The 18,571-nt window shown below is 39.0% G+C and overlaps 1 protein-coding gene across 14 annotated transcripts in view; it reads right to left on the reverse strand.

Annotated features, from left to right (window-relative positions):
* Fndc3a (fibronectin type III domain containing 3a) overlaps positions 1-18,571 on the reverse strand; it is a 180,430-nt gene that overhangs the window by 63,445 nt on the left and 98,414 nt on the right. For 13 of the 14 annotated variants that reach the window (XM_087585799.1, XM_087585807.1, XM_087585796.1 and 10 more), the window contains 1 exon segment: positions 2,161-2,237. In XM_087585799.1, coding sequence (XP_087441925.1) covers positions 2,161-2,237 — 77 coding nt within the window. 14 annotated transcript variants of the gene reach the window in all.

Here is an 18,571-nt window from a genome sequence, read left to right on the forward strand (position 1 = left end):
TGGCCGTTTCTGTTCTAGAATCAGTTTGCAGCCCATAAAGGCAAGGCGAATGCCTACCTTTCTGTAGACTCTGCTTACCACCTTCCCCATGGCTTGCTCTGCCACACTGTAATGGAGCACTGCCCAACTCAGCTCTAGTCGCTTCTGCTTTTCCTCTACTGTAACAGACCCATCTGTCCACTGATTATCATTTTTGTTTGCTTCTTCCTAAAAAAAACCAACTTTGTAATCTTTAGAGGGAGGCAGAGTCTTGTCTCTCTCATTCTCAAGGATGACTGATGCATCCCACTACACATCTGTGGAGCACTGCTGTGTATAAGAACTGGTAAACATTATCTTCCTCAGGAAGAAAATTAATCAACAGACTGATAAACACAGCTATATCAATAAAGGTGACTAAGGGCCTGAAAACTCTGCTTCTACATTCATGATAGACTGAAATGAGAAGGTTGAGAGTTGTCATAAAAACAGAAAGTGTTGTAAGACAACAGAATAGGACTGGCACAGGGATTCATTCCTCGAATTCCAGTACTAGGAAGCAGAGTCAAGAGGATCATGAACTTAAGGCCAGTCTAGCTACATAGTGAGAACCTATCAAAGGATAAGCCAAAACAAGCCCCAAATAAACAACCACTACCACAAACTAAATTCAAACCACCAACACCTCTACAAGAATACCCTATAACTGGAATAATGGTCCCACTCATCCTTATGTGAACAGCATGGAACACAGTTTGGCAATGATAATACTCAGTAAATGTTTGAACTGAATTATGCTTGAGAGCGGTTTCCATATAAATGAACAAAGTTCTGAGGAAGAGCAACAGAGCAGAAGAAGAAATAATAGACATGATGCCAACAAAATCTGGAGTAAATCACATTAATGCTTTCCTACGTTTCAAGGTCAGGGATCAGGCACAGGTCTGGAATACGGCAGTGAGCAAGTCAGGTAAACCTGTATGTAGAATGGGAGCTACAGTAAATGAAGGGCTCAATGTGCTTAAGTAGTGTCAGTGACCAGAGCCTACTCTACAAAGATTACAGGGTGTTTAAATACACAGCCTCGTGTCTTCATCACATCACAAGGAGGGTACACGGAGTCAAGGAAGTTGATATGCCCAAAACCCAACAACCAGCAAAGGTTTGAGATAAAAGATCCAGGTTTCCTGACTATTTCAGGCAATGTCTATCCTCCATACTAATTTCTTCTGTCATAGAGGTATGTTTCATAATCTAAACAAGAATCTACCACAATAGCCTACCAATATTCTGCTATCCTCAGGGAGAAAGACATGGTCTGAAGAGTACCTAAATGCAGATTTGCTCTCTAGCAGAGAATGTAAGTGTCCCTAACAGGAAATTGCTGCAGCCAGCACTGAACAGAAGGAATTGCAGTAGTGGACAACGCTAACGTCTCAGTTCTACCATTTAATTCCATTTGCCTGTATTTCCAACCGAGCTACACTTAATTCTTTAGATTGGCAATTCACATGAGGTTAGGAGACAGAGGGCACTGAGCTCAGTCTCAGGGCTGTAGGGAATGGCTACAGTGAGGACAGCAATGATATCCCCCAGTCCTCAGGGTTGCAGAAGGGCTTCAGGGTGGATTACAGTCGTCTCCTCAGTCTCAGGCCTGCAGGCTTAAGTGCTCTTCTCTGGGAGGCAGGTATAGTGTCACACACATGCCATCCACACTCTCAGGAGGCAGGAGGACTGTAAGTCTGAGGTCAGCCTGGGCTATAAGGAGACATGGAAACAAATTCTATTTGCCACACTGTGTCCACATGATTACTGGAGTACCTGAAGGTCTTCTCTCCTGCCTTACTTAAGTCAATCATCTAAAGAGCTATGTGTAGGCAACTTAGCTATACAATGTGCATATTCAAAGAGATAAGACACTAAAACCTCTCTTGGAGTTTAGTGCCCAAAGGTAACTCTGAGTGCTGAATAGTACCAATGTATTCTTCCCTCCTTTCCAAATATAGTAAATATTTGAAATGGACTTATAGAAGATACTGCTTTGGAGAATATCCAGATCTTTAACAGCATATTTTCACCAGAATCAATGTCAAGGAGAGTAACATTATCTACCTGTTTATCTACATACACACATATCTACATCTATACATACATATAAAGAAATACACACAAAAAGCATACCTGTGGGGCATATCCAGGAGGCACATAAATAGGAGGCACGGAACCATTTGGGGACATCATTGGAACCTGAGCAGGACCTGAATGGGTTACAGAAATGATGCAATAATCCATCAGCGCTTAGCAAGGTGAGGCGGACAACAGCATGACTATTTCACCTAAGCTAAACATGAAGCCAACAGTGGCTGTGATTTTATTCCATGGAAAGAATGAAGATTACCGAGTTTTTATATACCATTACTCTATGTTTTATGTAAAATTTAATATGTTATATATGATAACATAAGTTTTTATGTAACATTTACTTTATGAAGAGTATGCATTATCGTTAAGTACATCTACATTTCCCACACTTGCTCAGTTCTTATACTTATGAGTAACATGTAAAACCTTAAAACTAGTCAGTTTACAATCTCCAATCATTCACTGTACAAATACCCCATGTGACTCCAATGATTGTGCAAGTAGGAAAATCAAACTGAACTTTGTATTTAAAAACAACCAGGGGCTGGGGATTTAGCTCAGTGGTAGAGCGCTTACCTAGGAAGCGCAAGGCCCTGGGTTCGGTCCCCAGCTCCGAAAAAAAAGAACCAAAAAAAAAAAAAAAAAAAAAAAAAAACCAATTAGAAATGGAGAAGGACCCCCCCACATACACAAAGGCAGAAGGGGGAGTAGTGAGGAGGAACAGTAAGGTCTTTGAAGAGTTCTGTAAGGGTAAGGACTTGTGCAGTGTAGAGTGGTCCTGTCCTTGCAGCTAAGAACACTTGAAGGAATGTACAGGGACATTGTAAACAATGTGAGCTTCACTTGCACTCTGTCTTCTACTTTTATGGTGTCACCTTTCCATATAACCTTTATAAATGTGATCTTATTCTCTCTTCACCTTTCTGAGAATAAGTATTCTTGGAAGTTTTATCCTTTCTAAAACAAAAACCTCACTTGCTATAAATAACTTTTTAGAAAAATACCTCTTTTGGATCTTTTCTCCCAATAACTTTAAACTGCAGTATTCCATATGCTCCAGTTTTTAATCTGTTGAAAGAAATCTTTTATATATATTATTATCTTTTCTAAGAAGAAAGTGTATCAGATCTGGTAAAAAAAAGAGCCAGGGGGTAGGGGGAGGTGATCTCTTTTACATGTAGAAAATCTGCTTTTGAGGTGAATGGTACTACTGGTTAGGGCCACGTGACTGAAAAGCAAGCAGGTCCCAGCAAATCCAGATTGCAGTCTTTTTAGGGAGGGGTGAGGGGAAGTCAGAACAACCTGGCGTGATAGGGGGCTAGGAAGAAAGAGAAAGGGAAATGTTAAGATAGTGGGCTTTGAGAAGAAAAGTACTAAATCATGTCATAAGGGGAACTGAAGAGAAATGGGAGGGAGAAGTGAAAGAGAAGAAAGACAAGAGAGAAGCAGGAAGGGAGGAAACATTAAATGGAGAAAAGGGGGGAAAATAGAGTGAGGAAAAAGAACGAGAAGGAGAGCAGGGCTGAAGTAGTTACTAGAAAGCAAGCAGAGGGAGTGCAGACTTCTGCAGTATACTGAGTTACCTACACAAGTGTTAGCAACACTCTTGTCCAAAAGAAACCTGGAAAATTCGGGGAGTTGGAGTGCTCAGGCCTGGCCAGCAAGTGTTCTCTAGCTAAGTAACAGCACAGCACCAAAGCAAATTATTTTATGTGAGTGCTTTGTCTTCATATGTGCTTGTCCTGTGTCTCGTGCTTGTGAAGGTTGGAAGAGAGTGCTGGATCCCCTGGAACTGCAGTTATCTATGTCAGTGCTAAAAGCTGAACCCAGGTCCTCTGTAAGAGCAACAAGTACTTTTTAATTCTGATTCACTCTCCACCCCCCTCTAAGTATTATCTTAATCATAAGTCATGAACACTAATACTATAAGCCATGTTTTTAACATTTTTCTCTTCATAATCATTTAAACAACTATATTTAACATTACCCATTATCCAGACAGAAATGAGGCAGAGGGAACTTAAGTTTGCCCAAGTGGTACAGCAGGAATTTAAAAAGCCAACAGTTTAATTTTTCAGGATATACATCACATGAACATTGAAATGCTACTCACGGTCAGTAACTGCTACTAGTCATTAGGTCTTGCCTCTAAGGAAATTAAGGCTACCTTTGTTTTTATTTCCTTGGAAAGCATAACAGCAGAAACACAATTCTAAATTTAAGTAAACATTACCTATGAGTTTGCTAAGTAGCACTCGTGAGAGCCTCTTTAAAATCTCTACACAGAAAGGCTTCATTTCTGCTCTCTGGAGAAAGGGGAATAATTGTACACTAATAGTCATTTTTATTCATTAACTAATTCATATAAGCCAGTAAATCAGCCTTCTAAATTGTAAGATTTGACTTGGATATTAAATGACCGAGAACCAGAGATTTTGTTGACAATTGTATTTGTTTACTTAATAGAAAAAATAATGTTTACCGAGCTCTGACTATGAACTAAGCTCAGACTGCAGACTCTTTGCACCCACTGCAAAGTTTAATAAATAAAGTCATTGATGTCAGGGATTGATGAAGATGATGTGGAAATGAAAGAATGCAGACAGGCATCTTCAAAAGCAGAACTGTTCTTTAATGAAAACAACTGAACCGGTGTTTTGTTTCTCTGTGATATTAGAGCAGTAACTTCTAGGTGAGGCAGCCACAGCTCCTATCTCAGCCTCCACAATGCTAGGATTGCCACTGTACTCAGTTCACTACTTTGATAGCTGCTGAAACAATTCATTTAGTTTCACAAAAAACTCCTTTCTGATGTGATCACTTTGACTACTTAAGTAAATTTTCTAATTGGGAGGCAGAAATGCCACATGGATTTTAAAAAGGCAATTTATCAGTGCTATGTACATTATCTAAAATAATGGTGGGATATATTCAACATTGAACACACACCTGCCACACCCCCAATACATAAACAGTAAACACAAGTACTGATATTCAGATCCACAATGCTGGCAGCACCATTTTGCCTGATCTGTGTCTATAGTAACAGAACTCTAAAACCCATGAACACTTATTAACACAATGCTTATTACCTCCTAGGTGCAACAATACTTTGTAACTCAGAAAGTTCTAGAAGATTAACCACAAACTGTCTTAAATTTGTGTGCAGCAAAGCAGACTGTGTCTAGGGAAGATAGGAGTACACAACATGTACAACTGGCACAAGAAAGCTGTACCTGAACAAATGTAGGTACACCTAACAGCTCCTTCAGAATTGACAAGCTTTAGGCAAATTTTACCCCAAAGCACAGAGAGATTGCATTACTATTAAGGGTCGACTTCTTATTTTAAAAATCTGCAAAAGAGGGTACAATTCTATTTGTCATTTGCCTTAAATTCGAGAAACTCCCCACCCAAATTCTTAAAAGTACCATCAATAATTTATACCTAATTTATTTTACCCAACACAAACCAAACCTATTGTTTCCTTGTTAATCTTCATTTATATTCAAGAAATTTCTTTCTTTCGTTTTTAGAAAAAAAAAACCCGAAACTACAGATTTGTCCAAGCATTTAAAATTAAATATGCAACGGGCTGCTGACTGCTGCTGTGCACAATGGCTTCCAAATTATCTGGTGCCAATTTTCAGATCAGTTTTAAAAGAGAAACACGAAAAAAAAAATCAAGAAGCCAGACAGAATGGGACATGCTGTGAAATTTATAATCACTCTAGATCATAGTCTACAATTTTCATAACCACATAACAATTTGTAGTATTTTTATAGCGAACAGATTTGACATTAAAAACACACAACACGGCTTTAGGATACAAAGCTTCCTATGTTTTAAAATAAAAGCGAATGTCCAAAAACAGCAAATCTTACCACTCATTTTGTTTCTACAGGAGCAGCAGTCAGCGAACAAGAAAATCCAACAAGGAAACGGCGTAGTACACGTTAGCAGCTTTAATTGGAGAACAGTTTCGCTTTTTTTTTCCCCTCAAAGCTGGTAAGAGGAAAAGATCCTTTGACCGAGTCACGTGACCGATATCACGTGACCTGCAGTGAACCGGGAAAACCCGGGAGAGGAAACAGCGCAAAGCGTCTGCTTGGGTGCTACCCAAATGATTTAAAGGCTTCTTCACCCAAAACGACTTAAACGCTTCTTCAGCTGCTTCCCTGAATGAACCCGTTCTGCCTTAAGAGCCAAAGTAAACGCTAATCAAAGGAACCTGGTGGATACGCATTCGACGGAAAACCATCCTCTTTTGTGTTATTAACCCAGCCTGCTGCTGGCTTTCACATAGAAAGTTAGGGGTAAAATTAATTCCAAAGCCTTGAACCAAAATATTTGTGTATGATTTGTGAGCATTTCAGGCTTAATATTTAAGCAATGTCTGAAACACATAGTGAACTGCGCACACAATGGAAGTGAATGAGAAGTTCCTTACAGGTGGAATATATTTCAGGCTTGTTTTGTTTTCCTTGAAAGCTAATGAAGGTTTCTGCTTTTATTGTCAGTGTACTTTCTTTTTAATGATTATTTTAAAAATAGAACTTACTCTTGGCATTAAGGAAAGATTCTTAGTGGATAGTATTCTTGCTCTATAACGAATAAATACATTATTTATAAAATAAACATACCAAAAAGCAGGAAAGTGAAAACTACTATTACAAGAGGTGAAAAATATGATGCTATGTCAATTAAGATGTCATATAAATTCAGAGGAACTTTATTAATTGCTTACACACACATAAAAGTAATAGCTGGTATCTGTGACATGTAGCACAGTGGTGAAATGGCTTTGAGTACCAGATGAAAGTTATAATGAGCTCTAATACTTAACTAGCATGGCAGCGAAGTACTATTGGAATCTGTCTCCTGTGGAAAAGTTAATATGATCAACCTCAAAGCACTGTTGGGAGACTCAAGTTAGACAAGGAAGTGCCTGAAATAGAGTTTGGTGCCATACAATAACTGATCATTATTCTAAGTAAAAGTATGATCATTTGACTCTCAAAACTAATGATTACATAGTTGAGAGGGACCATCTGGAGTGTTCTACTTGTTAATGCAAGCAGCATCATTACTAGAGAAACTGAGGCAGGAACAGCTAAGTAAGTAACTTGTTGAGGGTACACAGGCAAAGGCAGGGTTGCTTCATATGATAATCACATGTTAAGGGCAGGTGGTATTTAAAGGCCCAGTTTCTCTCCTGAAGATAAAAAATTAAACCTGACAAGACACAGTCAACTTGACTCAATTAAGGGATGTCAGACACCCCAGAGGAGAAGAGACACTTGTTCTGAGTGGAGAAGGTTAACTGTTGACCTTTTATTCCATTATGACCGAATTTCCCCTGAGGCTGTGGGATGGGCGCTTACTTCCTGGTCCTCTCTCACAGCTGCCACTCTGCCCTCTGAAGTTCTCTGAGTATTTTGACAGTGAGTTGTGTTTTTTTCTTTCTGCCCCAACACTTGCTGTCATCAAGATAATGACTTCAATGTCCAAACTCTAGATCTATGATTTCTCTGCTCCAGTACCTGCTTTGTTCTTAAAGCTGAATTTGGAGGCCCATCTTATTTCTTACAACTATAACTACATCCTGTTTCACAGCTAATCTTACCAAAATTAGTATAAAGAGACCTAATATTCCCTTTTAGATTACTAATAAAAACTTGTTATACAATATTTGATGGATAGAAAAGAAAATCATGCCAGCCATTAAGCACACTGAAGTGACCCCAGCGATGGATACTGCTGTACCTACTCTCCATCAAGCCATACTGTACCACTCGTGCTTCTGCTCCTCTAAATGCTGCTCTCATTCTTATCCTTACAGTTTTCTAGTTGGGAAGTATATTAATGGTAGACTACTTAGCTAGCCTAACAGTGCACAAGGTACTAGGTCCCATTCCAGTACCATGAAAAGAAATACTAGAAGAAAAACAATCTAATCAACTTACTTAATTTTGACGCTTATAAACATTAGATAGTATTATCTTCTGTAATGTCATCCTCCTCATGCTAGACTTTGTCCAGGCATTGGGGGAGATTAGTAAATGAAAATGGATACATCTTACTTTTGAAGAGGTGGTTCAGGATAAAGGTGGTTGCAGTTAGCACTTGACAGCCTAAATTCAACCTCTAGTTTCCACATGGTGGACAAACACAACTGAATTCCTGCAAATCGTCCATATGCATGCCTTGGCACTTATACCCTTGTCATAAGCTTTTATCTCTGTGAAGAGACACCATGACCATAGCAACTCTTATAAAGGAAAACATTTCATTGGGAATGGTTTACAGTTTCAGAGGTTTAGTCCATCATCTTCATGGCAGGAAGAATGGCAGCATCCAGTCCGACAAATTGCTGGAGACAGAGCTAAGAATTCTTGATCCATGAGCAGGAAGGAAAGACTGTGCACACGGGCCAAGCTTGAACATCAACCCTCCTCTCGTCCTCCTCCCCACCATCCCACAGGGGCATACTTCCTCCAATAAGGCCACATGTCCTGATAGTACAACTCCCCATGACCAAGTATCCAAACACATAAATCTATGAGGGCCATTCCTATTTAAACTACAACCCCATTTAAAAAATTTTAAAATAATAAATACATAATAAATCAATCAGATTGAGATAAACCATGTATGTTTGCAAGTATGTATGCTGAAGGGACTGAAAGAGCTTGAAGGGGCTCGTGACCCCATATGAACAACAATGCCAACCAACCAGAGCTTCCAGGGACTAAGCCACTACCCAAAGACTATAACATGGACTGACCCTGGGCTCCAACCTCATTGGTAGCAATGAATATCCTAGTAAGAGTGGAAGGGGAAGCCCTTGGTCCTGCCAAGACTGAACCCCCAGTTAATGTGATTGTTGTGGGGAGGGCTGTTATGGGGGAGGATGGGGAGGGGAAGCCCATATAGAAGGGGAGGGGGAGGGGCTAGGGGGGATGTTGGCCTGGAAACCAGGAAAGGGAATAACAATTGAAATGTAAATAAGAAATACCCAATTTAATAAAGATGGAGAAAAAAGATTGTTATAGGCATATAAAATTTTGTGGATGTAACAAACAAAAAACATTACTGTAATTATCATTGTTTTAATTCTATAGATACTTGGAATAAGTGAAAATCTGAATACAACATTGTACAAATTGCTTGTTTTCTTTATCTGGAATTACCTTTCCAATATATGTAATTTTTTTCCTATAGCCTTACCAAAATATTTTATCATTACAATGTTATTTTGAACAAATGACGGTAAATAAAAAGGAGTATTCTCTTAAAAAAAAAGAAAAATGAAAACATGTCTGAAAGTAGTAAATAATATGACAGAAGAAAAGAAGTAGAGCAGGATAAGAAGGATGGCTTAGTACAGAGAGATGCTGCCTGGCAGAGCTAAGAATTGAAATTCAAAATAGTGATCAGTCTCAGTTTCACTGAGAAGGTCGCTTTTGAGTAAAGATTTAATGTGAGAGGGTATGTGAGGAAAGATCATTTTTTCAGAGAGAAGGCAGCCAGTACCAAATGGACAGGCATGCTCAAGTTGCCTTAAAGTGCTAGAGTTACTAGAGGGAAATGGCCAGAGAGGTATTGGGGAGACAGAAAAAACATTCTCCTGGACCTTGTAAGACAATGTCAGGTTTTTGGCTTTTATTGTGAGTGAAACAAGGGATTCACTCACGGACTTTAAGACATTATCTGAATTGTATTTTTAAATAAGGATTCCTCTAACATACACATTGCTTGATGGACTATGGTACAACACTTGAAGACCCCAAGTTAAGCATTTCTATATAGCCCACCACCCAGTAATAGAAAGCACCAAAGGACTGGACCTATAAGCCCCCAAGTGGATGAAATGGGCTAGAGATAAGATGCCAAGATGTGAACATGTGACATTTAAGATGTTCCAAAGCATCAGAACATAATGCCTTAACTAATCTGAGATTCAAAGATATAGTCTGAGAGATAAATCCCACTGTCTCTGATAAATGGGCACTAATCCATGAGACTTGCTAACATCACTAAAGGAGAAATGGAGACAGACTAAACTCTAAAGGGAGATATTTCTGTAGGTCTCTTGGCCCACATCTTTCTTCAAGATACTCTTCTCTACCCAGGAAGAAAAATGCTAGGCTTAGGATTATATAATTGCTATTTTTGAAGAGCAGTGCCAAATACTTTCCCTAATATATTACTCCTTTCAGCACACATTGAGTGAGAGGTTCTATCAATGCAGTCTCACTACTACTTAGAATGCAGATTTAAAAAATTGGACAGCCTTGTTCTTATTGTACATTACTGAGTTCATGTTTTGCATCGTTTTACTTCTATATGGGTTGCCTCTTTAAGTAGTAAGACTTGAGTTTTCTCGGTACTTACTCCTTTGGGTTAAACTGGCTGTAACTATCTTATTAGTTCATGCTTTGTTTTTCATATATTTTATGAAAATGTACAAACATTTCTAATTAAGTTGGAGTAAAACATTGTTGGACACCACTGCACGTGTCTAAAGATATCTCCATTACAAAATTATAAAATTAATCTCCTCTTGTGAACACATAATGCCAATAAAATCATTTTGTGGAAAACTTTGCTTTAGGAGAGAATGATTACCTGAGGATCCAGTCTACCAAACAAAACCAGAAGGCTTCAAAAATCATACTTCAACCAACCAAAATCAAATTTTTCCTCCAGACCACTCTACCGAGATTAGGCTAGAAACATAAAGAAACAAATTCTTCTGGAGAGGGGACTGAGCTCTGCCAACACTTTGGATTTCAGCAACTGGCAACGGCAACTAAGATCAAATCCTTAGTGACAAATCTAATTAAAATTACTGACAAATATCTGCTTCCCCTTGAAATCCTTGATTTCAATCTTCTGATCATGTCTTTTAAGTGCTTCATGGCTTGTGTTCTGTTTTTTTAGGTGTTGCTTTCCTGGAGGTTTGTTCTTGGCCAGTTTTCTACATCAACTCTCAAGATGGCCTTATTAGATATACTCATAAAGGTGTGGGATTCTGCACCTCTGCAGACTTTTCTTCTGGGCTCTAGGTGTATAATATGAAATTCACATGAAATTCAAATCAGTTGTTCTCCTTTCAGTACACACTCTACCTTCTGTATTTCCCATGGCTTTATTTTATTAGAAATTTGAGGATAACACTAGAGTTTCTTCTTCCTGCTCATCTCATACCATTAGCTGTGAAGTTCTGACAGTTTCAACCCTTCTCTCCTACTGCTGTTGCTAAGGAGTAACAAGCTAAAACTATCTCAGTATCCTCCTAGTGGGTCTTCTTGTCACCAGTCTCTTGCAATAAACACCCCTCAAATACTACTGCTAAAATGAATTAAAAACAAACCACTTGCTTTCTCCTCTGCTTAAAAGTCTTTTACTGTTTATGAAACAAAAGTCTAACCTGTTGAAATTCTACTCTATTCCTGTCAATACTGAGTGAATGATACTCTTTTAGCCATTGTAACAAAATATTTTCAAATGTCTTTAAGCATTATTTGTTATTTTATTATAATTAGTGATTGCATGCAGCAGATTTTTGTAGGGAGCAGGGGAAGTCCTGAGTGTACGTGTCATACTGTCAGGGATATAGCCATGCAAGGACCTGGACACACCAGATGCATAGGAAAAAAGGCAAGGCTTTCCTGGCTCAGGCTTAGGGGATGGTAGAACCTTTTGGGGTCTAGTAATAACTCCAGCAACTATGGAATGTCAGCTAAAAGCAGTGTATACAGAAAAGTGCCAACTGTAGCTTCCTCCTCAGGGATGACTGTGCCTATGAGTCCCTACAGAGTCCTCCTGCTAAGGTTAGCAAACTCAGTTCTCTAAACAAGCTGAGATTCCAGCAAAATGCACATGGAATCCCACCTTTTCTGTACATATGTTTGTACTTTCTTCATTCCTCTTCACCCTAGGTAGGCTAAGCCCTAAATCGTGCAGGACTTTGGAGCTGTCCCATCAAACTCCTGTAGCTATGAGACCTGAAAAGTTAAAATGTGTGTATCTTACTTTCCTTAGCTTAAAGTAGAGACAACTATTATTCTATGTTATGTGGCTATAAAAGGGCTAAATTAGGTTCACAGTATAAGCAAGGATACCCAATAAAATAGTTGTGTTTGCCTTGACAAACCTACCTGAAAATCGACTGTTTCAAAAACTGCTAGTAGTGTGTCAAAGTGTTATGACAAAGTCTATGGTGGACTCTGCTATTAATTGGAGAAAATGGTGTAATAAAATAGTTGAGGATATTATGAAAATAAAAAGCAAGTATGTTTATAAGTTTGTTGCAGTTGTCACAATCAGACAAGGATGAGAAAAAAATACATGCACACTGATGCAAAGTACATTGTATAAACTATAATGCTCTCAATTCATCTCCAATATTTATTCCTATAGGAAAATTGTTTGATGTAGATTACTAGCTTAACAAGGGTTTTAGGAAACATATATGTATCTGTATCTTCCTATTATAGCTGAAAGGTTATTCAAAACAGTGACCACATCACTAATGCTGAGCCTTTTAACTAGTAAGTCTGAGGACAGTAAGGGTAGTAGCTCAGTATAGCATCATATCTTCTTGGCAGAAGTTAGTAACACCTATGGCATACATAAAAAGCAAACAAAAAGTCTTATTTGCTCAATATCATTAATAAAGTAAGGAAGCTGGGCACGGTAGTATATTCAGGAGGCAGAGGCATGCACCTCTTTATGAATTCCAGGTAATTCTGGACTCCATAAGGAGTACCAGGCTAACCAAGACTACATAGGAAGACCTGGTCTCAACAAATAAACCAACCAATCAACACCCAGAAAAGCAATAAAAGGGCAGGGAATGAAATTCAATGCATTCTTCTTTACAATAAAATTTTACTCTGAGAATTTCATACATAAATACATTGCAGTTACATCATTTTGTCACCTCCCTCTTCCAACTCTTCCTGTGTTGTACCCCCATCCTGAATTCATAACTTTTTTATTTATAATTACATACATACACACACACACACACACACACACACACACACACACACACACACACACACACGCATGGTTCCATGTGTTTAGGGTTAACTATTTAAGATTTGGAAAGCTTTCAGAGAACTTGTCCCAAGAGAAAACTCCCTCCTTCAAAAGTCACTGACTGTCTATACAGCTCTCCATTTAGGGTTGAGACTCTGTAAATTTTCCATCTACTATGGCATGTAATTAGCTGGTACCTGTGCACGGGTACCTAGTCTGTTCAGTTAGGGAGTACAGCATCCCTGTCCTGTGTAAAAGACATTAAATCTTGACCAGTCTTCTTGGTCCTTTGATTTCTACAATTCTGATCTCTCTTCTGTGATGTTCCCAAGCCTTAAGTGTAGGGTTGTATTGCAGATGTATTAACTGGAGCTGGCCACACCGTGATCATTTATTTTCTACATTCGCCCCAGTGTGCATCTCTGTGTAACCTCCATCTGTTGCAAAAAGAAGTCTCTTGAGGCTGGAGTGATAGCATAGCTGTTGAGAGCACTTGACGCTCTTGCAGAGAACCTGGGTGTATTTCCTGCTACTCACATGGTGGCCTACAACCACCTGCATCTCTGGTTCCAGGGTAGTTAATGTCCTTTCTGGCCTCCGCATGCACCAAGCACGTATGTAGTATACATGTACACATGCAGGCAACCACTCAAACAGATATAAAAAATATTTTTTAAAAGAAGCTTCTCTGATGAAGAATTACATTTATCTGTAGGTATAAGGATAAATATTCAGAGTATGGTCAAATGCTATATTAATTTATGAAAATGGCAGCAACTGGGTGTCCTTTAGGACACAAGTTCTTGGCTTGGTTTATAGACCAGGCAAGAATTCCTTCCTATTGAGAGGGACTTACCTCCAATTAGAGAGCTGTGGGTTGCTCCCAAGTCTTAAGTGTCACTACTGCACCAGTAGGGATATTTTTCTGGGCCAATCCCTGTGTTTCACAGGATTTACAACTCAGTAGGGCTGTTGATTACTCTTCTCCCTTGGCAGCTTGTACAGCACTTTTGGTCCTTAACAACGCTAACCACAGGGAGAAGACTTTTAGGCCAGTACCAACTCAAGTTTTCCAAGTCCTGTGACAGAATATATGGTGTCTTCAGCAACAGGTTCTTACCTTCAAGTTCTGGGATGTTAACCATGGCAATGGCAATAGCTTATATAATTTTGAGTGTTTCTTGGATACCCCACCCTGACAGGGATCAAAATCACTAAAGGAGGTATCCCTTGTCTTCTATATCTTGTAAAAAAAAGATATCTTATAGCTTCTGTGGGGAGCATTATCACCCCACCCCATGTGGGCTAACTCTATTCAAACTCTGTGTGTGTGTGTGTGTGTGTGTGTGTGTGTGTGTGTGTGTGTGTGTGTGTGAGAGAGAGAGAGAGAGAGAGAGAGAGAGAGAGCGTAAGACACAGAGAGACAGACAGACAGACAGACAGACAGACAGACAGACAGAGACAGAGACAGAGTCAGCACAGCCAGGCACATACATGTATGTATGTATGTATGCATGTATGTATGTATGTATGTATGTATGTATGTATGTGTATGTATTTTAAAGTAAGTTAATATGTCAATGGCATTTTGAAAACTTCTAGCTTTATTTATTTCATCACTCTGTCTCTCCCTCTGTACTAGCCTTACTCCCCCACCCTGTTTCTACCTTTTCCCTCTGCAGAGCACTAGTGTCCACTATCCCCGTTTAGGGCTTCCTCCCATCGCAATGCCTCTTTCTACTTTTTCTGTGGCTATTCCTCAGTTATACCATCAAATCCAAAGATTAAGAACTAGGAACCACAAATACAGAAGAACGCAGCACTCACCTTTCTGGGACTGGGTTACCTCTGAGTATTTACAGTTCCATCCATTTGCCTGCAATTTCTTTTCCTTTTTTTCTTGAAACTACTTTGTTTTTATTCATTTGTCAGTTAATTCAAAGGTATTTATAAAGCCATGTTTCCAGAACATGGGTGTAGCACTCCAGTAATAAGCATAGACAGTAAGCAAGCACGTTTTTGTTTAAAGGTGAATAGACTTCACTTGTGTATGTAGAATTCATTTGCATATGTACTACTTTTTCATTATTCATCCATCATCAGAAAGCCATCTAGGCTGCTTCCACCTTAACTATTGTGAACATACTGACAATGAACACAACTGAGCAAAAATTTCTATAGTAAAACACTTCAGTCCTCTGGGAAGTGGTATACATGGGTCATATGGAGATGTATTTTTAGGTTTATAGGGTTTTTCACACTGATTTCCATGATTACTATCCCAGTTTGCAATCCCAGCCATGGTGAATGAGCATTCCCCTGCCCCTGTATCACCAGCAGCATTTGTCAGTTGTTTTCTGGATCTTAGCTATTCTGACTGGAATAAGATAAAAATCTCAAAGTAGCTTTAATTTGCATTTCCATAACTGCTAAGGGTGTTGAACATTTTTATGTTTTAATTTAATTTTAATTTCTTTTGAGAACTCTCTGTTTAGCCTGATAGCCCATTCTTTAATTTGGTCGTTTGCTCTCCTGACTGTTTTGAATTCTTGGTGATTCTGAATAGTAAGCCTCACAGATGTATGCCTGGCAAGATTCTCTCTGCACACTTTCCTCTTCACTTCATTGATGGATCCTTTCCTGTGTGGAAGCTTTTGAGGTTTATGATGTCCCATTTATCAATTTCTTAATTCTTGAACAAAGGGAGTCCTAGTCAGAAACCCTTTTTCTCTATCTGTATTTTGGAGGTCTTACTACGTTTTCTTCTACCAGTTTCAGTGTTCAGGATTCACACTGAGGTCTTGGATCTATTTCAAGCTGATGTTTTGTACAGAATGATGATATGTAACTAATGCATTCTTTTCCATGTGGGCATCTAGTTTTCACTGCATCATTTAGTAAAGATATTGTCTTTTCTCTAGCATATATTTTTGGCAACTTTGTCAAGTATCAGATCACTTTAATTTAAGTGCATTTGAATTTGGGGTCTTGTATTCTGTTCCACTGACCTACATGTCTGATTTAGTGCCAGCACCATGATGTCATTATTCTAGCTCTGTAATACAACTTGAAATCTGGCACAGTGATCTCTCTAGCATTGTTCTTTCTGTTCAGGGCTGCTTTCGCTACCTGGATTCTTTTTTACTTCCATATGAACTTTAGTGTTGCAGGATATTTGATCAAACTGTGAACCCCAAGACTATGTTGTTTACTGGAAAAACCTGTTTCCAGTTATGGTGTGTCTCAACATTAGCACACACCTTTGATCCCCTTAGCTGGAATACAGACATGCTCTTGCCCCCATTTTTAATCCCAAATAAGGGAGCACCCACGTTTGAAACTGAGGGGTAGACAAGGTGATGAATCAGAGAAATATCTGGCAAAATAGGATATGCCCAATTCTCACAAGAACAAAGAGAAATTTAAGAGAGTAGCACAGAGAGAAGCCAGACTGAGTCAGTCAACTTGGAAAACAGTTTGAGCCAGAAGAGTTGAGTTGAACCAGCCAGCCAAACTCAAAAAAGAACTAGAAAGAATGAGCTTATTCAGCATAAGTCTCAAAGTCTAAAACCATTCTAGGCCTAGAATAGATTGTACAGTAGCTAAAAGCTCCCAGGAGTAGGCCCAAGTTAGCAGACGGAGGCAGTAAGCCTTGGAGAAAATTATTACTTCAGGGGAACAAAAGCTACAGTAAAACTGTAGAACACTTTTTCTACTGTTGTGAAGAATATCATGTAAATTTTATTGGGGTTCTATGGAATTTGTAATCTTAAGATGTTCATATTCACAATATGAATTATATAAATCAATGAGCGTGGTAGGTTATTACATTTTCTACTACCCCCAATTTATTTCATTAAAGAGCTACTCAAAGTTTTCATGATAGATGTCTTTCACCTCCTTGGTTAGGTTTATTGTTAAACTCACATTATGTCTAATGTATCATCTGCAAATAGAAATGATTTCTTTACCTATTGGTATCCCTTTTATTTACTCCTCTTGCCTTATGTGCTCTAGCCAGTGCTTCAATTATGATACTGACAATGAGTGGGGCGAGTGGACAGTCTATCTTGTTCCTGTTTTTAACTAGATTGCTTCAAGTTTTCTCTATTTCGAATGATGTGGGTGTGACATATACAATCTTTATTACACTGAGGTATGTTCCCTCCAGTCCCATTCTCTGTACACACACATTTTCACTTTTTTGCCTTTCAGGCTGTGTTAGTCACTTTGCAGGTAAGGTCATACAGTTAACATTTTCTTTCTCTTAATTAAAAACATTAAGTTAATTTTCTCATAATACTAAGTTATAAGCATTAAATTATTTTACAGGTTATAATAAGACTAATAGGAATATTAAGCCTAATAAAGACACTGATAGGAAGGAAGGAAAAAAGAAAGGAAGGAGGGAGGAAGAGAGAACAGGAAGGAAAGGAGGGAGGGAGGGAGGGAGGGAGGGAGCGTGGGAGGGAGGGAGGGAGCGTGGGAGGGAGGGAGGGAGGGAGGGAGGGAGGGAGGGAGGGAGGGAGGGATGCCTTTGTCTTCTGGTATTAAAGGTATATACCACCATGCCTGGGCCTAATATTTTCATAGGCGTTATGCCTCAAGATCTGAACACAGAAAACACAGGCCACATTTCAAATTTTGCCCTCCATTTCTGGACTGTGGTTCATGCCAGATTAAAAGTCCAAATGAAAACAATAACCAGGTTTAAGTATCCTTCGTTCAACTGCAAATGCATAAACAATAAGGTGGGATCTTGCCCCACTCCCTTAATTCCATTTAATACCCTTCAACATAGTATTTAGCTCCATTTTACTTCCTGGTACCCTTTTACTCTTTGAACCATACATTTTGTATTTTTTTCTTTTTAAGCTTGCTATGCTTGACCAAAACGCTCTTCATGAAAGTAAACCAGAGAACAAGGTTTATGCTTGGCATCTCAGAGTCAGCCTTTCTCAATGCAATTAATCTCAGTCTCCCCATCTTAGAGGTAGACATGCTTCAAACAAGGGCAAGAGGGAGTAATATTCTTCATCAAAACATCAGAACCACCTCTACAGTTAAAACCACTCTCAGTACCAATGTCTTCCATATTCTTACTAAGATAACCCAGTAGTCCCACTTAAAGCATTCCATGGCTTTCCAAATGCAAAGTCCCCAAATCCACATTCTTCCAAACAAAAGCATGGCCAGGCCTATCACAGCAGTACTCCAGTTCCTGGTACCAACTTCCCTCTTAGCTAGGGTTTTATTGTTGCAAACAGACACCATGACGAAGCTATTATAAAGGACAACATTTAATTGGGGCTGGTTTATAGGTTCAAAGTTTCAGTCCATTATTAAGGCAGGAGCATGGCAACATCCAGGCAGGCATGAAGCAGGAGAAGCTAAGAG

Source organism: Rattus norvegicus, chromosome 15 (assembly GCF_021556685.1).
Source record: "Rattus norvegicus strain SHRSP/BbbUtx chromosome 15, alternate assembly SHRSP_T2T, whole genome shotgun sequence".
NCBI lineage: Eukaryota > Metazoa > Chordata > Mammalia > Rodentia > Muridae > Rattus > Rattus norvegicus.